The sequence below is a fragment of the Equus asinus genome, chromosome 5, assembly GCF_041296235.1.
Source record: "Equus asinus isolate D_3611 breed Donkey chromosome 5, EquAss-T2T_v2, whole genome shotgun sequence".
NCBI lineage: Eukaryota > Metazoa > Chordata > Mammalia > Perissodactyla > Equidae > Equus > Equus asinus.
Window position 1 is genome coordinate 35,750,133 of NC_091794.1, and position 24,708 is coordinate 35,774,840.

A 24,708-nucleotide genomic window follows, 5' to 3' on the forward strand; every position below is an offset into this window, starting at 1 on the left:
TAAACAGACTGTCCTTAAAATTCACAGAGAAAGGTACCCTGAGTTAAAGGAGGGGGAAGATTCCATTGAGGAATCTGAGTCAGGACATGGTTAGCAGGTGGGAGTGGGATCCAGCTCTCTGAAAGGACTCCGAGAGAGAAGGGCACCTACAAGGACATGCATGCATGCCCCATGAGACACTGCATGGCCTTTTGTCTACTCCTTCTGCACCACGCCCATACACACACCTTTCCATGTCCATGCCTTTCACCAGGACACACGGCACCTCTCCTGCACTCAGACCCTAAGCTACATGGAACAGAGGGGGCCACTGAGGGGCCAACAGGGCACATTCAGGACCTTCTGAGTCTCCAGGCACCCTTCCTGAGTCCCAAGTCCTTCACCATCTCTTCTGATCCCAGAAGAGACAACGTGGACTTGGAGTCAGAAGACCTAGCTATGAGTCCCTGCTTCATCACTTACCAGCCTTGGAACCTAGGGCCAGTCACTTAACCTCTCTGAGGCCTCATTTTTTTTCTCTGCAAAATGGAAATAATAGTAATCTCAAAACAAATTTAATGTGACCATGTGGATGACAAGTTGATTAGCAAACTGGGTTCCTTCTACCCCAAGGGATGCATGGCAGAAGGTGAGAAGCTACAAAATAAACATGACACATCTTCTAAGGCAACAATTCTATCAAAAACCTTCTGGGGGGAGAGCATAACAACTTGCATGATACAATAGAATATAAACATGGGTGGTATTGTGCAAATATTCCATGTGTTTTTAATATTGTGCTTGTAGTTGGCACTTCAAGCTATGCCCCTACATTTCCCCAGAGTCCATACCCACTTCCTTCTGCTGTTTGGGGTGCCCTGGTGGAAAATTTTGAGGTTCTGTAGAATTCCTGGAGGAGATAACTGAGGGCTTAGGCTCCCAGAATTTGGTGTCATGGGTCACTTTGGATGCACTGACACATGCTTTCCCACTTGCTTCCCAAGTTCCTGGGCTGCCGTAGTGGCATTTCCTGGCCAGGGAGCAGGTACAACCAGCTTTCCAGGAAACAGATGTGAAAGCCACTGGCTGCTGACCGCCACTAATTTCTTTGAACATTTTCTCTAACTTCCTTCTAGAGTTCTTCTCCTCAACCTTGGCTGCACATTATAATCACTCAGAGTGCTTTAAAACATACCAACGATGGGTCCCATCCCCAGAGACTCTAACTTATTTGGTCTGGAGTAAGGGCTGGACATCAGGACTTCTAGAAGCTCCCCAGTAGTTCTAATGGGCAGCTAAGGCTGAGAGCCACTGGCCTACAGAAGGCCAGGAGGGGGAGGGGAATTATCCATCAGTGGGCACCTCCAAAGGGCCAGGACTATGCCAAGGAAGCCCTTCCAAGTGTCCTGTCTCGTTTAATCCTCCCAACAAGTCCAGAGATGGGGCTTATTATGCCAATTTCTACAGATGGGGGACCTGAGACTCAGAGAGATCCAGGAACTGGCCAAAGGTCACCCCGCTGCGAAGTGGAAGATCAGTGACTCCAACCAGTTTTGTCTGCAGCTCAAGCCCTGTCGTGTTTCCCTGCATCGCGCTGCCTTCCAGAAGAGGGCGCACACAAGCACGTCACTCCGCAAGGAGTTCTGCAAGGCAGACAGACTGCCAGACAAGATGCGGCTCAGGGGCTTGCCTGCCAGGGTGAATGAGCTAGTCAAAGTGTGGGCAAAGTGGTTTCTCATCTACCTTGATTAGCATGATGGTGATTAGGCAGGGAGGGACTATGTTGGTGCGATTCGGCAAGGCAACCCAGCATCCAATAAGTGCATCCACTAAACAGGAAGCCACGCCCTCTGGCCTCCCGCTGCCTGTGCTCCTCCCAGACCCTTCTCCTCAGGCCCCCGCTTGGGGACCTGGTTCTGCAGCCTTCCCTGGTATCCTTCCCTTCCCTCCTGCAGGTGATGCAGCACGCGTGGGTGGAAGGGAACTCCTCCGTCAAGTGTGACCGGTGCCACAAAAGTATCAAGTGCTACCAGAGTGTCACCGCGCGGCACTGCGTGTGGTGTCGGATGACGGTGGGTTGGTGCCCAGGGTGGCCCTGCTTCTTCTCAGTGTGGTTATTTGCTCAAGCTGCAGCCAGAGAGCACTGTCCCACAAGAAGGCAGGAGCAGAGCCAGGGGAGCAGGGCTGCGGGGCCCAGGGGCCCCGTTCACTGCCCTAAATCTAACAGTGCCTCCAGTGAATTGCCAAGCTGCCCGGAGAGAGGGCAGCCCCAGAAAGGGGAGCAAGGGCTGCTTAAGAAGAAGCTGGCCAATCCACAGTCTATGTGGCCAGGCAGCTGTGAACAGCAGGCCAGACCATTAACTTTCTGCTCGTGGGTGTCATCTGGGGCCGGGGTCACTGGCAGAGTGGGAGTAGAATTAGATATGAGAATCCCTTCTCCTCAAGGCCTCAGAGGAAGGCACACTCCTTAGAGCATCCCCACTGTCCGGGCCAGAGGCCTGCGCCTGCGCCGCCAGCTACAGTGAATGTCCACATCCCCTCTGGACACCTGGAGCTGCCCGGCCCGCCAGCCAAAGCAAACTCAGTGCCATGTCTTGTCCCCTCCACCAGGTATCAGCCTCAGAAAGGATGTGTCTCCAAATCCGACTGCAGAATTCTTAAAATGCTGAGCTTGACTCATGGGTTTTACTTCCAGCCTCTCATGAGTCTGTTCAACAAGATCTCCTTCCTTCCACAGTCTCAGATCCTAGGGAGCAAATAGCCAAGGGGGGGCTCTGGAATCCACATGGGGGTGCCATGCTGGAGGGTCATAGGCCTGCTCCTGACCGTTTTGCTCCAGCAGTCATGGGCAGCACTTGGTCTCCTTTATCTGCCCACGGCTAACCTGGCAACACTGATCATACCACACACACACACACACACACACACACACACACACACACACACACACAGAGTTGGCTGTACTGCCAAAGCCAGCAGTGCATCAGGATTTGAGGGACCATTAGACAGCTTGCCTCCCCAGCAAACCTCTAAACTCTTATACTTGACATTTCCCTGATCACTTTCCTTCACTCTCATCTTCATTGTTTCCTCCAGTTTCACCGCAAATGCGAATTATCAACGCTGTGTGATGGTGGGGAACTCAGAGACCATATTTTGCTGCCCACCTCGATATGCCCCGTTACCCGGGTAAGTGCTGCTGCCCCGCCAGGGCTCCGGCTTCCCCCAGCTCACATTTCAGATGTAGGCAGCATTCAGACAGTCACATCCCTCAGAAGGCTTCCTCAACAATTCTTGGGGTTTGTGTTTTCGGTACAAATTTAAAAGAGGTCAGTGTTAGACCCGTCGAACTATGAGAGAAAACTCCTCTGACTAAACTGGTTCCAAGTGCTGGCCACCCAGAATGCTCTGAAATGGCCCATCAAGGAAAACACGTTCATTCTAAGCACCTTGCAGGCAGAGCACAGCCGAAGGAAGCTCAGTCACCCCGTGCACATGGCTAGGCCTCCCAGGCCTCCCTTGTCCCTGTCAACCTCTCTACTCTGTCTAAACACGGACCTCCTGCTGCCTTGAGGATCTCCACTGAGGTCTCTCAGCCCTCTTTGGAAATGAAAGCAGCAAAAGGGAACTCCATTTATCCCCATCTGAAACTTTCTCTGCCTCCCATGTTGAAGACTCCTCCACCAAACCAAGTACTAAACAACTAAATTTTTCCTTTCCCATCTTAAAGATGTTGCTGAGTCCCGCTGATTCCTAACATCTCACCCTTGACTTGATCAGCTGCTACTTTTTCATTAAAAACCGAAGAAAAACTACCACTTGGAAAACCATGAGGCAGTATTTACTAAGTTGGAAATACACAAACCCTATGACCCAACAAGTCCCCTCCTGTGTATCTCCCTGAGAAATCTGAGCATTTATTCCACAAAAAGACATGTACAAGAATGTACATATCAACTTTATCCATAACAGTCAAAAACTGGAAACAGGGTAAATGATCATTGACAGAAGAGACAAGTTGAGGCATATTCGTATAATGGAATATTACACTCCAATGGAAAAGAACTCTGCTGAGATGAAAAAAATTGGATAATCTCAAAGATATAATGCTGAACAAAAGAAGCTAGACTCAAAAAATACATGCTGTATGATTTCATTTATATGAAATTCAAAAGCCAGGCAAAACCAATATGGTATGAGGAGTCACAACAAAGTTACACCTGAAGAGGCAGGAGTTCAAGGGCATACGTATAGGCAGAAATTCATCAAGCTGTAGATTTAGATTTCAGCATTTTACTATATGTGAAATAAACCTCAATAAAATAAATAATAAATACTGAAAAACAGACAAAAGAGGACAGACAAAACTAAGAAAAATGACTTACTCAATATCACATCTTTTAGATAATGCTGAGCAAAGAAGCAGATCTAAGACCTGGATTCTTAAAGCTCAAGCTTCTAAATCAACAAAGTAAATTTCCGCCAATTTCAGTGTTTCCTCTCCCTGCATCCCTTCCAATGTCTTGAGAGCAAGTGATGACAGAGGCCTGGAGAGTCCAAGAAAAACCCATAGGGGAGCATTTCTGTTTTAGGTACAAAGCCCCACTTTGAAAATCTCCTCCCCACACTATACTGGTTTTCTCTTTCTTTTTATTAACGATTTGTTTTTCTTCTGGTCTCTTCTTTTGTACTAGGCATTTTTCTTTTCAAAAGTTGCTTGTCTTTCCTCTCTTCTCACAGGACAGGCAAGGTGGAAAGTCTGATGGCAGTGTGTCAGCCAAGGGTGAACTTGTGATGCAGGTACCTCAGCAAGTCCCGAGTCTGATGGCTCATTCTAAGTTGGCCCAAGGCTGTGGAGTGGAGGACAGGGTTGGGGTTCTAGAAAGATACATCACAACATTTGCCTTCTCTTCTGATCGATTATATCACACAGGAGGATAATTTATTTCCAGCCCCTGGAATTACCTTTGACCACCACACTAGGCAAGTGGAGAGAAGGGAAGTTGGTTGATCCCATTGCTGGCCAAATTGGCTTTATCACCTTTTTGGGGAAAAGTTACATAAAACTTCAATATGCACAATAATAGCTAGAGTGTAGCCTAAAAATAGACAATGGGTTTTCCAAGACTGCCAAGCTGTCTCCAGAATGTGATTTGCCAACACAAAGCTAGCCAGATCCAAAGGTTCTTCTTCATCCATAAATGCATATTTAAGAACTCCTTTTTTACTTGGGTTCACCAATGAACATCTCTTTGTGCATTCCACAAGGTTCCAGGGAATGCAGGAAAGGCAGCCTGCTGAAGTACCAAGAGAACTAGAAAGGGAAATAGAAACTAGCGCCTCCTCCTCTGCCCCTGAGCCTGGAGCTTCCTTGTTTGAAAAGGGGCAGAGACACCTGCACTGCCCACCTCCCAGAGATGCTCTAAGATTAAATGAGAACGTGCAGGATAGCGTGTTTTGAAAATTAAGACATAAGTAATAATGATGGGGGAACCTTAATATGTGGGAAGGCTCCAGACACCTAGAAAGGCAGCAAGCCAGGTGGAGCAGACACACACATATTCACACACACAATGCAGGCATACCAGCTGTTTACAGCTGGCGTCCATCTGGTTATCCTGCATTTGTTCTGTTTGGCAGTGCCCGTGCTGTACGAGTTGTTAAATGTTTTTAATGTCATGCCCAGAGGTAAAGAATTACTCCTCAGGCTCCAAGATGTGTCTGGGTATCACACAAATAGTCACCTGGGTAGATGAGAAAATTCTTAAAAATCATAAAGAATGCTGCTGTCCGGGGGCTGGCCCCGTGGCCGAGCGGTTAAGTTCGCGCGCTCCGCTGCAGGCGGCCCAGTGTTTCGTTAGTTCGAATCCTGGGCGCGGACACGGCACTGCTCATCAGACCACGCTGAGGCAGCGTCCCACATGCCACAACTAGAAGAACCCACAACGAAGAATACACAACTATGTACCAGGGGACTTTGGGGAGAAAAAGGAAAAAATAAAATCTTAAAAAAAAAAAAGAATCATTGAAAAAAAAAAAAAGAATGCTGCTGTCCGTTTCAAACAGCATGGCACTGTGTTGGCTGAATTTTTAGCTTGAGATCTAGAAAAGCAGGATGAGATACTGAACATAGAGCAGAGTCCTGTCTCCCCATCATTCTGTCCTTCAGCTGAATAAGTATTTACTGAGTACCCACTCCTGTGTCTGGTGGTGTGGGGTCCTTGGTAGGATGTTATACGCATACCCACCCTACTCCTGAGACATTTAAAATCCAGTTGATATTTTGAGACATTTACCTAAGAAAATAAAATATATATATACACACAAATAAAGAACAACAAAAGAAATCCAGAAGATATGACATGGTTCAGGGGCAATAGTTTTAGTTGCAATAGTCTAGAAAAACTTCCTAGAGGAAGCAGCTCTTGAACTAGGCCCGGAGGGTGAGAAGTTTTTTGAAGAGGTTGCAAAGCAGGAAGTGGGCGTTTCAGGCATGGAGGAGGAGAAGAAACCAGTGTGAGCAGACCCCCCAGGGTGGGAATGCAGGAGACATACTCAGTGCAGAGTGAGAGCCAGGCTTGGCTGGAACTGCAGGGAGGGTGAGAGTACTTCAGAGGGAGCAGTAGAATGGGGCTACGCTGCAATGCCGTGGGTGCCAGCTGAGGAGATCTGGACTTTATCCTCTGGGCAACAAGGCGCGGTTAAAGGTTTTCGAGCAGCAGTGGCCTGACTCATGTGCTATCCTGGGAAGGAACTCCGTGGGGGCAGCAATTGGGCTTACCTGAGGTTGGAGAGGCCCGAGCAGTATGGGTACTGCTGCCGGAGATAAAGGAATGTTCCAAGGAAAGAATTGGCAGGACAGGGTCTTCCCTGGATGACTGGATGAACACAAATAGGACCTTTAATAGAAAAAGGGATCACGAGGGAAGACCAGTTTTATGGAGAAAAGCTAGGTCAGGTTTGGGGCGTGTTGAGTTTGCACTGATGGTGAGACATCTGGGCAGAGGTACTCACTGGACAATGACAAATGTGGAACCAGAGCTCAGGGGAAAAATTAGGGCTGGAAATGTGGATTTGGAAGATGCCAGGTAGAAGTGATAGTTAAATCCATGAGTGTTATTTTATTTACGTGTATGACCAGATGGCTGTACCTTCTAAGATTATATTCAGTTGTATCCCTCACAAAATATAGTCCTGTGCTGTGGTCACAATGCCACACTAATGTTGAATGATTTGAAGCTATGGTGCCATTGCCCCATCTCTGACCCCAACCTCAAACTCTTGTTGCCATTAAGCGACTTAAAGGCCACTCAAGCTGAAGATACCCAGTTGCTAAACCCCTCAGAAAGCTCAGCCAGTGGACAAAGACCTACCACCCAACCACCTCTCCTCCATACCTAGAACTTCTTCCCGTCCACCTCTCCCAGAAGCTGTCATAGCATCAACTCTCATCTCGTTCCCCCTATTGACTGAAATGGAGCTAATTTCTTTTTCTTTTACCTTTTAAGTATAAGATCATCCCCACCCCGGGTACCCACCCCCTGCTGGTCTTGGTGAACCCCAAGAGTGGAGGGAGACAAGGAGAAAGGTATGTTCTCTTGTTTTTCAAAGTAAAGAAGCTGGGACAGCCTCACTCGGGTCCTTTCTTCCCCTCAACCATAACAGAGCGGACTGTGGAGACAGGCAGACCTAGGTTCAAATCCTAGCCCTATCACTTACCACTTGATGACCTGGTTCAAGTGCCTTAACATCCCTATACTGTGGTTTTGTCCTCTATAAAGTGGAGATAATAATAATTTCTCATCTCATAGGGTTGTTGTGAGGATTAAAATAGACAGAATGCTTAGCCTAGGGCCTATCACATGAGCCATTATTATGCCTCTCAGAGTCAAACCAAGTTCCGAGATGCCTGTTTCCTTCTTAGCCTCCCAAGTCTTTTCTTGATTTGAGAGACATGGCAGGACTCACCTGATTGGGACCTCCTGGCCTATCCAGCCTCTGAGAAAGCAGGACACCCACCTCATCAGTCAAGGAAATGCCCAGTTTGCAGGAAGCACTAAGAGACTAGGCGGAGAGAGGGAGAATGGGCAGAGCAGCCTTGCCTTCCAGTCCCGTGCAGCTCTGGGGAAATAAAGAGATGGCATGGTGATCTAGAATCCAGGTTAAAAAAATGATACGTAGGGTTTAAGCAAGAACTATGAGAACCTCCTCCCAATCCAAGGGGCAGAGCACCCATCCTGAAGTGACCTGATTAGTCTCAAGCTGAGCCTGGAAACCAAGCCTAGATGTGGCCACTGCCCCAGGCCTCCCCTGCTGCAACCCTACCTCCCGGATTTCCTTCCTATCCCAGGACTTGAGGGGCCTTTCCATAGAGGACCCCTTGATGCCTTTGTGTAGTCCACAAAGAGCAGAATTGCTCTACCTAGGACATACAGAACATTTGGAGGCAGGTCTCCATGAAGGAAAAGGAGAATGGAAGCTCTGTTCTCTGGGTTTCTCTACCCTGTCCTGTCTGCAAGGGGGGTTACTCCTGAGGTTGGGGGCTAGAGTCTTGGATGGTGGGAAGGCCTTGAACCAGGGGGGAAGGCATGGGTGATGCCAGCCGGACCTGGGACTTCAAGGTCTGTAGGGCCTGCGTTCCGTCTTCTCCCCTCTCGTGTTTGAATGGACCCACATTCCCACCATCAATGGGCTCCAGAGGTGTTTGCCCTACTGTGACTTCTCACAATGACATTCTCCTTCTCTGCCTCTCTCTCTCTCCTTCTTTTTTTTCCGTAGAATTCTTCGGAAATTCCACTATCTGCTCAACCCCAAACAAGTTTTCAACCTGGACAATGGGGGGCCTACTCCAGGGTATGGAGATTCAATCTTTACTTCTTATTTCTCCCCTCCCCCTTTAAGCTCTGAAAAAGATACCTTTTTTGTCACCTTTTTTAATCCCTTTCATCTATGGACTTGTCTTTCCTGCCATTTTACTCTTTTTGTCTCCTTGTCCTCACATCTACTCTTCCTTCCTCCTGCAGATACTCAGGAAGACCCATATGGCTAACTCTGAGAAGTAGCCTCCCATACTTTATCCCAGAAAAAGCTGTTGATTTTGTAAAAGGGGAAAAAACCACATGTGCCATTCATTTGATTGACAGGAAGGGCGGGCGGGTAAATTATTTTAACTTATTTGCAAGGCTGTGTTAGCTGGTATCTTCATACTGAATCATCAGGGAGGAGCAAAGAGTTTTCTTATCACTGTCAGTCCGTAGTTCTGCGGCATGTTCTGTTTTGGGGGCATTTTAGGATCAAGACAATTGGTTATTCAATGAAATCACTTTTTTGGGGGGATTAGCCAATTTAGGGGTTGTTAAGCTCCCCCTGGCTCTTTTCCCCCTGTCATTGGCCTATTGGCTATTTCACCACTCATTAGCAAAGAGTTGAAGAGAGGGAGAGAAATGAGAGGAGACAAGGCAGCCCCTCTGCAGCTGGACTGAGGTCTGCTAGGAGGAGCTGATCCTCGTATTAGTGGCTAACATGATGAGCTGCAGGTCCCTGTAATCAGAGGCCCCTCTAGCATCGGTGCTGGAAGGCACCCAAAGACTGGGCTTCTTACCAGATAGAGCTGGTGTACTAGAGACATCTGCTGGCCAGCCCTGAGGCTGTCTTGGTGCCAAGTCCTCAGATCAGTACATGCTAGGCTGGGCTTTCCAGCACACAGCCGCTTTGCCCAATATCCTGACCCACACTTCTACTCTGTGTTCAGCAAGACCCTCAGAGGGGCTGGAGTAAGGACACTAAAAGGGAATCTGTCTCTATTCTTGGCTGTTTGACACAAAGCCATTATTTATAGTAGTGGTAGTGCAAGACCCAGTTCAAAGGAGAAAGAAACATGGGTGCTGATTCAGCCTGTCCGTCATGATTTACCTGAAAACTAATTTCAAAACAGAGCCCACCTATACTCTGCAGTGCCATCACGGTCACTATGATCCCCGATTACTGCTTGATTATGACTGGAGATGGAGCAGCAGCCCTCAAACACCTTTTCCAGCCCACTCTTTTCTAGGGCATCTTGATACTTGAATGCAGTACTCTAGCTTAATCTCATCTATCCTAAATTTTTTTTTGCCCTGGATGACAAGCCTAGTGGCTACTTCTAGGGCTGCTGTGCCCTGAGTATCTCTGATGTAAGTGTCAGTCTGTAATCAACTGACTGTCTGGCTGAATGGAGCCTCCATTTGGAATTCATCTCCTCTAGGAGAACAGAGTTCTGCAAGAGGAGAGAATAGAGGGAATGTCAACTTGCCCTCACATGCATCAGGGACTCGGAAAACACCGGGGTCTTCTCAGACCCCAGGCTGGGCAAGAGGACATACTGAGCTTCAGCTTTCCAAGTCCCACCCAAAGGTGACCTCAGGTCACGTTTGTTCTAAGGCAGAGGTTTTTAACCTTTGTGTGACAGGAACCCATTTGGCAGTCTGATGAAGCCTGTGGATCCCTTCTCAGAATAATATTTCTTAATGCATAAAATGAAATATATAGGGTTACCGGGGAAACCAATTGTATTGAAAAAACGTTAAAAAACAAATCTGTGATATGGGAATATATGTGATTTACTCACACATTATATAGTAAATTCATAGGCAGGTCTAATAACTGTTGTAAACTAAAAGCAGTGATGAGCATAAATGATAACATGAGGTATCTGCCACAACTGTAAGAAAACACTAAAATACCTGTGATTTCAACTGCTGACAAAGTCACTGGTATTGTTAATTCCTCTGTGATTTGTTGACTACATTCATGATTGAAGGAAATGCTTAGGGAAGATAATGTAACATTTTTCTCCTCCAAGTTCATAGCCCTCTGGATGCCATCCACAGACCCCTTGGAGGTTCATGGACCCCAGGTTAAGAGCCCTGCTCTAAAGGATGAAGGCCCCCAAGGGGAGATGGTGCTCACTCCACTTAGGTCTGGAGCCACAGGAGAGCGGGATGAAGATCCAGTTAGTTCAGTGCATGTGACTTAACAGGAGTGTTCTAAGGACAGAGCAGGCAGGAGAGCCGGAGAGGAGTCAAAATGTTAGGCCTTCCTTGTATTGGTACCAAAATAAGCAAACGATGGATTCCTCTGCACAAATAATAGAGAATTTCTAGAAAACCATTTTCTGTGTTGAATGTTGAGTTAGATTCTCCTTATGCTAGGATGGCTCTCTGGGGTTCATCCTCAAGGTCATGGCTTCGTAATTTCTGATTTTAGAACATTGTGACCCATTCAACCCCAAGAGGAATCAGAGTCAAAAAATACTCCTAGGGAAGGGGCAAGGCAGTGGGGGATGGACTCAAGGAGCATCAAAGGTCAGCCACAACCTAGTAAACAGGACCATTTTGGCCTCTCTTCTACTTCCCAGACTGAACTTTTTCCGTGATACTCCAGACTTCCGTGTTTTGGCCTGTGGAGGCGATGGGACAGTTGGCTGGATTTTGGATTGCATTGGTAAGAATGGGCTGGGAGGGCCTATCCAGTTCATTTATAGTGAGGATATTTAAAGTCAGAGGAAGGCGATAAAAAAGAAAGAGAAATGGAGCCACGTCTTGTTCTTCCGTGTTTCCACTCCCAGATAAATGCTTGACTAAATACCTACTTTGGGTGGAAAAAAACAAAGAAAGAAGACAATGGAAGGATTCCCACAGGTACAGATGTAACAGGTTAGTTTTAGGCCTTGCCCCAAAGACATCTGTCATGGCCAGAGTTTGCGCAGTGTCAAGAAGGCCAGACTGGGGGGTTACGGTGGATGAGGAGCAGGACTGGGACTCCAGGCAGATCCTGGGTGGTAGATAAAGGCCAGAGAAATAAGCACAGATGCATAGCCCAGGGCAAATCACCTTGAGATGAACACTTGGAGCCTGAGCCCAGAAAGCACATCTAGAAAGTGCAGATCAGTACTAAGCAAAGAAAGGCCATATTGGCTGTGTCCAGGATGCCTAGATCAAAAAGACAGTGGGGAGGGCCCAGTTGGAACTTTGGAGGCCTTGGTTCCAGTCCAGCTCTACCTATATCTGTGGGTTCTTGGACACATCATCCCCAGTAAATGATGGAGGCTGACTCCGAAATTCTGGATGGGGGGGTATATTCAAGATCTAACTCTGGAGAATCAAGATAAACACAAGGATGGGGAACATAAGGACAGGAAAGGGGAGAGCTGTCATCAAAATTGGGGACTGGGCCTAGACAAGCCCTGGGCTGCTTTGGTCTTTCCATCACTCATTCCACAAATACTCCGTGTGCCAAGCTCTCCTTGAGGCACCAGCATTGCAGCAGTGAACAAATGGACAAAAATCCCACCCTCATGGAGCTTCCGTCCAGAAGGAGGAGACAGGAAATAAACAAAGAAATAAGCGAAACATACAGTATGTCAGAAGGTGATAAAAATTTAGCAGGGAATGGGCAGAGGGAGCTCAGCATGGGAGCGGGGATTGCAATCTAAACTGTGGTCAGGGAAGACCTCACAGTGCAGATGACATTTGGATGGCATCCTGGAGGAGGGGTGAGCCTGTGGATTCCTGAAGGAAGAGCACTTCAGGCAGAAAAAACAGCAAATACAAAGACCCTTTGGGGGAGGAGACCGGTCTGCTGAAGACACCGGGAAGGCTGCAGAGCATGCTGGAAAGTGAATGAGGCAGGGGACGGAGCAGTGATAATGCAGGGCCAGGTCACTAGGGCTGTATAGTGACTTGTAGGGCTTGTTGGGCTTTATATGGAATGTGGCTTTCATACTCGGAAAGTCCCAAGATGCTGGATGGTTTTGAGCAATGAAGAGACACAACAGATTACGAAAAAAGGGCAGAAACAGGGAGACCAGTAAGGAGGCTTCTGCAGTAATCCAAGTGAGAGGTGACTGTGGCTTGGACCACAGGAGAAACAGAGGAGGTGGTGAGAAGTAGGCAGATTCTAGATAGCTTTTGAAGGCGGAGCCAAATCCTGCCAGGATTTGCTGACAGACTGGAAGTGGGAGATGAGGGGAAGAAAGGAGTCCAGGATGGGCCAGGATAGACCCTGAACAGGGAAGGGAAGGCTGGGCCTCCAGGGTCGTAGGCAGACGACCTGGAGGGGTGGGACCAGCAACCTGGCACACCTGCCGCCTTCTGCTCCCCCACAGGCACTCTGGTTTCCATGGACACAGCCCTGCCAAGCAGCCACCCCCGCTCTCCTGTCACCTTGGGCTGTGGAGTTGTTTGTGGGAGGAGGGTGGCATCCTCTGGGAGCTGAGGAAGGAAAAGCTGATCAGCAGAGGGTGGATGGCTGCAGGCTTGGGAGCTGCTGTCTTGGTTCCCTCTCCATCATGAAGAAGAAAGTAGGCTTTGGTGAGAAGTTTGATAAAATTTATCTACAGAGGACACAGGTGATAGGAGCTGCTCAAAACAGAAAGAAAGAAGAAGGTCATGTGTGATATCTGCTATTCCAGGTTAGTGACCCAAAGAGAAAAGGCAGTGGTAAGAGGAATAATTGCGTAATGTCCATTCATTCATTCAAGAAATATTGAAGCACTTGTCCAGTGCTCTCTGCCACCCCATTTTCGTCCCCTTTCTGATCTGTTCCCCACTGCAGCCAGAGTGGTCTTTCCTGAATGTGAATGGGTTCGTGATATGCATAAAGCACATCAGTGGCTTCACATTAAGATAAAGACAAAAATCCTTCAAATAATCTACAGGGCTCTGGGTGGACTAGCAGCTGCCCACCCTTCTGGACTTATTTCGTACCTCCATCCCTCTCTCTCTGGACTCTGGCCACCCAGTCCTCTCTCAGACCCTTGAATGTACCAGTCTCCCTTCGACCAGAGGGCTCTTGCATGAGTTGTTCTGTCTGGTATGTGCCCCCGGCCTTTGTGTGGTCAGCTTCTACTTCAGATCTCAGCCAAAGTGTGCCTTCCTCAGGGGAGCCTTCCCTGACACACCCCCAGACTCAGTCACCTCATTATAGGACCACACTCCTTTCCTTTCCAGTAGGAATTTGAAATTATGCATCATTTATGTGACAATCTCATTAATATTTGTCTCTCCCTCTTGCCTGGAGGAACCATGAGAGCCTGAGCCATGGCTTTTTTGCCTGTTATTGAAGCCAGAGCAGCTAACACAGCATCTGGCACATAGTAGGCCTTCAGTAAATATGTGTGGAGATACTGGGGTGGATAAGATATAGTTCCCCAGGGAATTTACAGCACATTCATGGAACAAATGAGTAGTCAGTTACAAGAGAGTGTGATGAGCTCATTCCTGGTGCTAAAGAAACACTCTGGAGAGGCCCCTGGTCTACACTAAGGCAACAACCAGGGAAGGCTTCCCAGGGGCGGCATCTGAGCTGAGCAACAGAGACCTTGTGATTTAAGCACTGAAAACACTTCAGTGTGATTGCCATGTTAAGTGGGAGGTGGGACATGAGAAGGATGAGGCTAGAAAGAAAGGCAGAGCCTGGACCCTGAAGGGCCTAGTGGGCCATGCTAAGGGGTGATGGGAGCTACAACAGAAGGAAAAGCAGTGGACTAATGTGATGGCACTTGTGGTTCAAGGATTGCCCTAGGTGAACACACTAGGGGGTGGAACTGGAGGCTGAGAGGGCAGAGGAGGCTGTTGCAGCAATAACAGCGGGAAGCAATCATACCCTACCTGAACTCAGGCATCACCATGGGGATGGAGAGAAGAGACTGCTTGGAGATCTAGTAAGGAGACAGCACGTGGAAATTAATGGGTGAATGGATGCAAGGGAGGGAGAGGGGAAAACCTAGGATGACATCCAGGTTTCTAGCCTCAGCACCATGAGGATGGCTACCCTGCTGACATGGGCACCACGGAAGAAGGAACAGACTGAAGTAAACAAGGGCTTTCTAGGCAAAGGGAACAGAATGTGCAAAAGCAGGGGGGCATAAATACAGACTCCATGTTCTGGGAACAATGAGAGAGTCCGTTGCTTTGCTCTGCCCTCCATCTCAACCCTCCTGGTGCTAATCTCAGCCCTGGGTCTTGCCTGAGCTCAGCCATTTCTGGCACGAATCAGACAACCTGAGGGACCTATGAACTCCCATTTTGTTGCTGCAGCCCTAGCATGAGCCTGAGGCAGGATGCTGATTCCTGCATTGCCCGCCCGCCTGCACTCCCCACTTACATTGCTCACATCGCCCGGCACCAAGTGCGCTGAGGTTTATGTACATGGCGCCCCCTGGAGTGCGTTGGTTGTCTCTGCCTCCCTCAACTTCCCCGTTCAGCCAAGATGCTGCTGTAGATCTGCAGCCAGATTAAAACCTACATGTTCTGCTGTGCTTTCTCTGATGGTTCAATCTGATGCTCCTTCACCACCAGCATGGCAGATAAGATTAGGAATTTGCAAGTCTGGGGGGTGTTGGAAGTGGCAAACTGGCACCTGGGTGCCAAAGAACACCTGGCAGTTTTGTTTGTTAGACACAATGTTGTTTGGGGGCTGGCCCTGTGGCTGAGTGGGTGAGTTCGCACGCTCTGCTGCGGCAGCCCAGGGATCCTGGGTGCAGATATGGCACCGCTCATCAGGCAATGCTGAGGTGGCGTCCCACATAGCACAACTAGAAGAACCTACAACTAGAATATACAACTATGTACTGGGGAGGCTTTGGGGAAAAGAAAAAAAAAAAAGAAGACACAATGTTGTTCTGAACCTGAATGACCTTAGGTGAGGTATGTTCAGGTTTCCAAATGCCCCACCATCCCCACTATCTCAGACCCACCTGTTTGACTCTCTGTGCCCCTGCCTAGCCCCTAAAGAAGGGAGGAGCATGGACTTGGAGCTGTAGAGATCTGGATTTGGATCCTGGCTCTGGAATTACTCTCCCTCTCTGAACCTCAGATTCTTCATCGATAAGGAGAATGATAATACCCTGCAGGGTTGGTCTGAGGGATAAATGTAGTAAGTGCTGATTATCATTAAGAATCAGAACTGTGCAAACTAATGTTTTGAGGTGTATGCTGTCACCCCAAAGGAAAGAATTAAGGTGAAATGAGGATAAAGAGGTGCAAGTTACAGGGAGACAGATTTTGCTCAATAGGAAAGAATCCTTTGTAGTGGTTCACACGCTACAGATGGAAAAGATGGTTTTAGGAAGTAGTGTGTTCCCCATCATGGTAGGTATTCAAACAAAGAATGCTTTGGAGTGGTTCAAGCATCAGACTGAGGATAACTAGATAACTTGAACATTCTGTAATCCCATGGCATATGGTTCTCTCTTTCGCATGGGTTGTAGATAAGGCCAACTGTGCAAAGCATCCACCAGTGGCTGTCCTGCCTCTTGGAACAGGAAATGACCTGGCCCGCTGTCTCCGCTGGGGAGGAGGTGAGTGTGAATGGCACAACCCTGGGGACAAGCACTCCAATCTATAGGGATGCTCTGCAGAGCTAGGCTGACCTTCCCTTTTAGGAATCACATTCCACAGAGTCAATATCTACTCCATGACCATTTCCCAGCCCCCCATTGCCTGCTAAGGCCTGTGCTTACCCCTCACCATATTTACTATCATCTAAAAACTATCAGCTTAGAGCCTGCCTCCCTCAGTAGAACATAGTCGACTTTAGGGTAAAGTCTCATTTATCTCCTTGCCACTGCTCACCCCAGGAGGGACCCACTAGGTGACTTCTGCATGAAATTCCCCTTTTCCACATTACTGGTCTTCTTCCGAATGAGGACTCAGAATGCAGACCAAAAAGCCACATCAGCAGCTGCAGGGGCATCCAGATCATCCTAGGCCCCCATGGCCATGGGCCCTCATTTTGAAAGTCCCCTAGGGAAGAACAGAGAGTGGTAATCAGCTTACAGGGCCATGGGCAGGAGCTAAGGGGAACTTTGCAAACTGCATCAGCACGCTCTAGAGAGTAGAGAAGTTCAGGTCAGCATGCGGAATGGACGGATCGGTCTGGCAGTAGAACTGGGGTGGGACTCCAGATGGCTGCTCAACTCAGAGAGTGATTCAAGACTAGGACAGGCAACGGTCAGCGTTCAGAGGTCGATGCATGTTTGGTGGCAGGGGCAGAACAAGCGGGAGCCAGCCCTAGAAGAAAGTTGATAGGCATGGGAAAAGCTGCCAGGGTCCTCAGCCACACACTGAGGCTAGGGAAGAGCCGTCTGTTCAAGAGGGACAGGCAGAGTGTGGCCCCACGCTCTGGGCATCTAGGCAGCCAAGCTAGGCACAAATTTCATGCAGGAACCCCAGGCCTGTGTTCCCACATAGCCTCAAGACCCTCAGCTACATAGTTGCTACCCTTGCTATCTTGAGAGGCATCCCCTAAGGAGCTGACCACAGCCTGGCAACATGAAAATACTCTCCAAGGTTGTCCCAAAGGTAAGCAAGAACATGGACGTGTTATTTGAAAGAAAGGACTGTCTCCGTCATTAACCTCTCATCACTTAAAGATTCACTTTCTATTTTAGTTTCCTATTGCTGCATAACAACTTATCATAAATGTAGAGGCTTAAAACATCCACTTATTAGCTCCCAGACCCGTAGGTCAGAAGCCCTGGAATGGCGTGACTGGGTTTTCTGCTCAGGGCCTCACACGCTGGAATCAGGGTGCTGGACAGGCTGTGCTCCCCTCTGAGGGCTCTGGGAGACGAATATGCTTCTACGCTCCTTCAAGTTTTTGGCTGAATTCAATTCTTTGTGATGGTAGGACTGAGGTCCCTGTTTCCTTGATGGTTGTCCGCTGGGACCACTCTCAGATCCTGGAGGTCTCCCACATTCCTTGCCAGATGGATCCCTCCATCTTCAAAGCCTGCAACAGAGAATCTCCCTCACATCGAATCCCTCCCAAGTTTCTACTCTATTTCTTAAGGAAAAGTTCAGTCCTTTCTAAGGACTCACCTGATTCGGTTAGACCCACCCAGAATAATCTCCCTTTCTTAAAGTCAATTGTGCCATATAATATTCCTAATCATGACAGTGACCATCCCATCTTATTCACAGATCCTGGAGGTTTTGCAGGATGTAGACACTGGGGGTCAGGAATTGTGGGGACCATCTTAAAATTCTGCCTAGCACACTATCCAACTCCAGCACGGCATGACACGGTCCTGCAACAGATCCTTTGTTCTCCCACGTGCAGCTTCCCAACCACCCAGGCCACCAGTTCTCTAGGGCTTGCTTCAGCTGCACAGGCCTGCCCATCTGTGGCCAGCACTCACTCCTACCCCTGCTACTCTGGCTTCCGAATCTCTCCAACTTCTTTCTAATTACTTCGTATTGTCTTCTTCTTCTCCATGGCTCAGGGGACCTAAGTGTCTCTGGCCCACAGACACACTGGGGAGTCTCCTGGTTACAGATGCCCATGGAGTTCCCTGCCTTGACAGCTACCTATGCATCAGCAACCACTTAGCCTTTCTGCTCTGGGGGCAAATGCAATGCCGTGCTCCACAGGTTATGAAGGGGGCAGCCTGACGAAAATCCTGAAGGAAATCGAGCAGAGCCCCTTGGTGATGCTGGACCGCTGGCACCTGGAAGTCATCCCTAGAGAGGAGGTGGAGAACGGGGACCAGGTCCCATACAACATCATGAACAACTATTTCTCCATTGGCGTGGTGAGTTGGCTAGGGATCGCCTTTTTGCATAGAAGAGAAATGCCCAGGTGTGCAGGAGGGATTCTAGTCTTCCATTGTCCCCTCTGGGTCCCTACTCTTTACCCATCCTGGCTGCCCCTAGCCTTGACTTGGGTCCAAGCATCCTTGCGTCTGGCCTGGGCGTGGACACCATGATTGCACCAAGCCCCTTTCCTGGATTATGGAGGAAATTCTTTCCCCTATAATTTTAACTAACTCAGTAAAAGACGGAACATTTTTCCAAAGACATGTTTACCCTTGGGACAATTTGAAGCAGTCAAAGAAAAGCAGCACCAATAACCAAGAGGCAAGGTCGGGAGGAGAATCTCATGTGAGCTTCCAGAGTTGGGAATTCTGATCCTCCAGGGAGGATTGTGTGGTCCCCAGCTGGCTCAGCTGGCTTAGCTCTCAGAATTTCTTCTCTCCTGTTGTCTCCATTCATCTCAACCCCATTCCCCACACTCTAAGTGCTCGTAAACCTGTGGGAGATGCTGACCCCTTGGGCTGAGCTCTGTCTCCTCCGTGATGCTCCCACAGCCCTCTGTGCTCGCCCCGTCAGTGCACTCTCTGCATTAGATTGAAGGGATTGGTTTAATGCACCTGTCTCACTCCCCCAAAACACACACACATACACACACACGCACACAAATTGCAAGGACCATGCAAGCTCCTCTTTCTTCCTGCAGCCCCCAGCACATCTAGTGCAGCTCAGTTTGTTTGACTGAACTTAGCTTCTGTCCAAAGAGGATGGGGTAGACCCTGCTTCCCAAACTGTTGGGGACAAGATGGGGGAGAAAAGGGATTGATCATTTCCATAAGTAGAGCTAGGCTTTGGGAGGGAGGTGCCACAAAGACACTAGCATTTATTGAGCATCTACTGTGTGCTTTCCACTGTGCCAGACTTTATATATTCCTGTCCTCACAGCAATCCTGCAGGTATCATTGTCCCCACCATCCCCATTTTACAGATGAGACTTCAGGATACTTGATTCATCAGGGGGAAAACTAGCACATGCATGCTGTGCCTTACTCTGAAGCCAGGTTCTTTCCTCTGTTTCGCCGTCTGGGGAATTATGCTGCTCAGTTTCATGTGCATATGAGTCCTTCCAGACCAAGACTGTGTGAACCCTGCACTCCTCAGCCATCTTCACCTGTGCTTCTTTTGAAAATTTTGGTGGTTTTAAAAAAAAAAAAGGGGCTGGCCCCATGGCATAGTGGTTAAAGTTCCGTGCTCCACTTGGGCAACCCAGGTTTGTGGCTTCAGATCCCAGGCATGGACCTACACCACTCGTCAGCCATGCTGTGGTGGCGACCCACATATAAAGTGGAAGAAGATTGACACAGATGTTAGCTCAGGGCCAATCTTCCTCAGAACAAAAAAAACGAACCAGAAGGAGAAATGATAGGTAGCTTGAGGGAAGAACAGGTTTAAGGAAAGAGTTTTTTTAATAAGAAGACTAAAAGGAGAACCATGGAAGAGGAAAGGATTAATAATAATAATACCATATATTTACAAGATTTAAAATTTACCATATTTACAGATATTTTCTTGAGTCTTACAGCTGCACTGAAGGGCAGTATTATCTCCATTTTATAGGTGAGGAAACAGTCAGATGAAGGGATTTGCCTTCATTTTCCGACTCCTAATCCATCGCTCTTTTTCTACTACTAAAACAGAAGAGAGAGGCCTTGCTGGCCCATGATCAGGTTCTGAGAGGATGCAGGCAGAGGGGAGCAAATTCAGGGATCTCTGTGCTCAGATCTGGTCTATCTCCTGAGCTCCCCTCAGTTGGAGGAGCCTGGTTCCCTAGGCCCCTTCTAGCTTCTCCACCCCCAGTGACCTAGGCAGACCCCTCCCTCCTCTTCTTGGCTCAGAGGCCCCTCTCCTTTTTGGACCACCTGCTCAAGGTCCACATCCCCCAATGGGAACATGCAGTCTTCAGCTCCTGCAAATCAGATATGATCAATAGGACTGGTGTTCAGGGAGCTTCTGGAGCATGGGCTTCCCGTTATCATAGTTGTACAAAAACTCATGTCTTTTGCCCACAGTAACTAGAGTGTAACTTGCTAACATTTATTGAGTCCCTCTTGCACATCAGGCACAGTTTCCCTATTGGGAGGTACAGGCATTATCCTTTTGCATTTTGTAAGACGGAACTTTAGAGAGATACAGAGACAAGTCCAAGCTGGTGAGCGGGAGAGCCAGGAGCCACTAAAGTCGAGCTCCAGAGCCCACTGAGCTGTGGACCATAAGCCATGCAGTTTCTGCATAGCACCCTCCATCTTCATGCTGCCAAATGCAGCAGGATTTGGAGGGGAGGAGCCTCAAAATTTAGTGTGTGATAGCTCACCAATGCACCTTGTCAGAAACGCAAATTCCAGCCCCATGACAGATCCTGATTTGTATTCTGATTCAGTTGGTCTGGGCAAAGTGTGGGAATTTGCCTTTGTAACAAGCCCCTGAGATAATTCTGAGGCCCATGGGCCCATCCAAGTCTTCAGTGAGTGAAGATAATCCATTAGAGCAGACAATGGTCAAAGGAAGTGGTTTTTCACAGGAGCAGAAACTAGAACTGAAATACATGAGGGGAAAGATAGAGAGGAGGGAAGAATACCCAGAAATGAAAGCTGAGCAGCAGGTCTGGAAGATCTGCCTGGAACTTCTAGATAGCAGGTTACAGCCACAGCTGCCTTCTGAGTCTTCAGCCCCAAATCTCTTTCTTGACACACCCAGCTCTGGCTGCCAAAAACAACATGATTCCTGACACCTCTCTCCAGTGCCAGATGCAAAAAAAAAAAAGGTACTCGCTTAGTATTAGCTGACCAAATGGATGAACACACTAAAAAGGAATAGACAATGTCCCCTCAACTAGATAACCAAGCCTAATCCCACAAGCCAAGATTGATCGTAGTTTTAATTCATTCTTGCAAAAAAGTGGGAAAGAAGAGAGGGAAGGAGGGAGGAAGGAAGGAAGGAAGACCAGCTAATTGTCCCCCAAGGAAATGCAAACAAACAGATTCTTCACCACACTCCGTGGTCAAGCTATTTCTTTGCCCTGGGCTGACTTACAATAATCCAGTCTGTTCACCTTTGAAATTATAAAGAACTTCACAGTATCTTCCTCATGATTTTTTTTATACACCTTTAGCTTGTGCATGTTTAATGTTTCATTGTGAGGCAGTAAGGAACCAGGACTGTGTTTTATCTCCTTGGTGTACCCATAGCCTGCTCTCAATAAAATGTTTGCAGGGTTTGTGTGCTCGCTCTTTAAAAGTTGGAAAGAGAAATTCTTGAGAAAACAAGTTGCCAACACGCAACCCTAGCAGAATCTGGGGCTGACATTTGCAGAAGCTCTTGCTCCCTATTTGACTTCCCAAACTTTGTAAGAGGAGAAGTAGGTATGTAAACCAACCCACAGTTTTACTTCCTTAAGATGATTAGAGTTGACTCCTTTGGCAAAGAGAGCTTTGCAAGTCTTTGCCTCTTTTGAAGGACCTGGAATATCTTATTGATATCAAATGTCTCCTGCCTTGCATTTACAAAGGTGATGACAATGACTGCTGCTGTGGTGCCCCTAGAAGGTAAAGAATTTACCCGGACGAGTTTGTCCCCTTGGTGCCAGGAGAACCTATTCAAGAGATGGAGGGATAAACAGGCAGACTCTCCTGGCCTATCCAGGGAGTGACTATGGCATCATTGTCACCACATTCTCATAACCACATACATGCCAGCTCCCCACCAGTGAAGAGTTGAGATAGTTGGCCTTCTCATTCCCCTGAACTGATAACATCCATTGGCAGGAGATTTTAAACATAGTCATTCAGGACGCTACTTCCTCTGACTTCTCTGGCCTCCTCGTCCTTGCTTTTTATTTTTGGATTTGCAGAAATGTCAGGATGGCCAGGTATCAGTGACAGGAAGTTTGGGACTGCAAAATAATTCCTGGGGTATGTGTAACTCTGAACGCCTCAAAGGCTCTGCTTTCACTGAGCCTTAACAGGATGAGTGAACAGCTAATCCCTTGATTCAATGAAATCTATTTCTGATGCTAGGAGAACCCAGGGGCCAAGGAGAAACCACAGTCATCACGCTAATCCACGTACCATTTTCCACCTTACAGAGTGTACTTATCAGACTTCACCAGCCAAGTTTCCACAATGATAAGCCTCCTACCCATTAAGAAATTTATCAACAAGTCATCATTTTCCCTGCAACCTTTTTTGGATTCCCTCAGCCTCAGGTTCTTGTCTGTCACCTGTGAGAGCCATGGAGGTACTAAGACAACGGGAGTCACTGAGATGTGTTTTGGACAAGGGGTCTACACTCTTTTTAATTCCCCAATCTACTATAATTTTTCAGAACAATCCAAATTTCAAATAATCTGTCTTACTGTCTCTTCTCTGTCTTTTTATCTCCATAAGTTGCCAAAGTGACTTAGACCTGCATTGTCCAATATGGTAGCCATTAGCCACATGTGGCTACTGTGCACTTGATATGGGGCTAGTCTACACTGAGAGATGCTATCAGCGTAAAACACACACCAAATTTCAAAAATGTGGTATGAAAGAATTTAAAATATCTGAATAGGTTTTCTATTAACTGCATGTTGTAGTGATAATATTTGTTAATTAAAATAGATTACTAAAATTAATTTCATATCTTTCTTTTCACTTTTTTAATGTAGGCCCTAGAAAATTTCAGTCGACTCCTATTGGATAGCACTGGCCTAGACATCCACTTATCTCAAAGTCCAAATGACTGCTGCTTATATTTGGAAGAGGCACAAAAATCTTTTCTCCAACTATGTGCTTGGAGTTCTAGTTCAGGAAGGAGTAGCCATGTGTCTATACTGTTATCATCTCCTCTTCTCCTACACCTCATGCAAAGGACCCCGGAGAGTGAGGCTGTCAGAAATGCCATCATCACTCCCAGGGGTTTGCCATTCCCATCTCCACCCCCACTCCCCCTTCAGATCAGAAGTCTCATTTTGCCTTAATTATTACCAAGGAAGGGTTTGAACCATTGTAGTACTGGTTTCCAAAATTTAAATGAAATCACCACTGAATTTAAGTACACTCAGCTCAGTGCCTGAGAAAGAGAAGCTCAACAGTGAGTCAAGGTGAATCTTGACTCTCTTTTTAATCCACAGGTAGAGACACATGGTCAGAGTCTCTACCAGCATTGCCTTTTCAAGACTGAACAGCAAAGGAACTGCTCCACTCTCCCTTGCTCCTTTGTGTATTTACCAAGGGATTACACTGTCAAATTAGGAACCACATGCTTAACTAGTAATATTGTAAAAGCTGGTCTTTATGAAAAGAAGCTTTGCAAAACCTAGTTCTGAAAAAACCAGGGATAATCAGAACTACACAGAAGGAGGAGGCCTGTGCACATATCCCAGAGAATAAAAACCTAGGAGCCAGTCACAGCAGCACTGGGGGCGGGCGATAGTGAAGCACAAATTGTGCCAAGCAACATGTGATTGCTTTTTTTTCTTTCCTTTTTTTTTCCCCCTGACAGAAGAAAATTAGCGCTTCAAAGGAACACAAGTAGATGGAATGTTTTCTTCAATTCTAGAGAAGCATTTGACAGATGTCGCATGACTCTTATTCAGAGGATTCTCTGAAACCTGCTCAGGGAGAGGGAGATGCGCACAGTCTGGGAGCAGGAAGCACTTCTGCCTGGAGAAGCTCGGCAGGCTGTGTAGGCCTGGGGGACAGAGGCCTCTGAGGTTTTGCACGTCTCCCACTGTGTGTCCACAGGCATGCCTAACCAAGACCTTCAACCCTTAATGGGTCTTAAACTAAAAACTGAAAGCCAAATCCATAGGTAGAGTCTAAATTTTAAATTCCCAAGACATGACTTCAGCAAGGAATGTTTGACAACCATAGAATAAGCTTATATCCTTCACTTGCCCTCTATTTTTCAGTAGTGGGCTACTGGCTGGATTTGCTCCTCCGCCAAGTGCAAATATTACGAAAGCTCTTCTTTGCCCCCTAACTTGCTTCTGGACTTTCTGTCTCCATCATTAGCCTATATTTTACTTACCACACACAACACATGCTGAAAAAAAAAGCTTCTTCTCTGAACTCTACCTCCTGATGTTGAGAAAAAATTCAGAAATTTTCTTTTGTAG

The 24,708-nt window shown here is 47.5% G+C and overlaps 1 protein-coding gene across 8 annotated transcripts in view; it reads left to right on the forward strand.

Moving 5' to 3' along the window:
• DGKG (diacylglycerol kinase gamma) overlaps nt 1-24,708 on the forward strand; it is a 188,176-nt gene that overhangs the window by 80,247 nt on the left and 83,221 nt on the right. For 3 of the 8 annotated variants that reach the window (XM_044771245.2, XM_070509265.1, XM_070509266.1), the window contains 8 exons: nt 1,935-2,051; nt 3,076-3,168; nt 4,720-4,779; nt 7,488-7,567; nt 8,758-8,832; nt 11,375-11,460; nt 16,229-16,318; nt 18,393-18,553. In XM_044771245.2, the coding sequence (XP_044627180.2) occupies nt 1,935-2,051; nt 3,076-3,168; nt 4,720-4,779; nt 7,488-7,567; nt 8,758-8,832; nt 11,375-11,460; nt 16,229-16,318; nt 18,393-18,553 (762 nt within the window). The remainder of the gene's footprint in view (nt 1-1,934; nt 2,052-3,075; nt 3,169-4,719; nt 4,780-7,487; nt 7,568-8,757; nt 8,833-11,374; nt 11,461-16,228; nt 16,319-18,392; nt 18,554-24,708) is intronic. The other 5 variants (XM_044771248.2, XM_070509268.1, XM_070509269.1 and 2 more) reach the window with 2 other exon arrangements.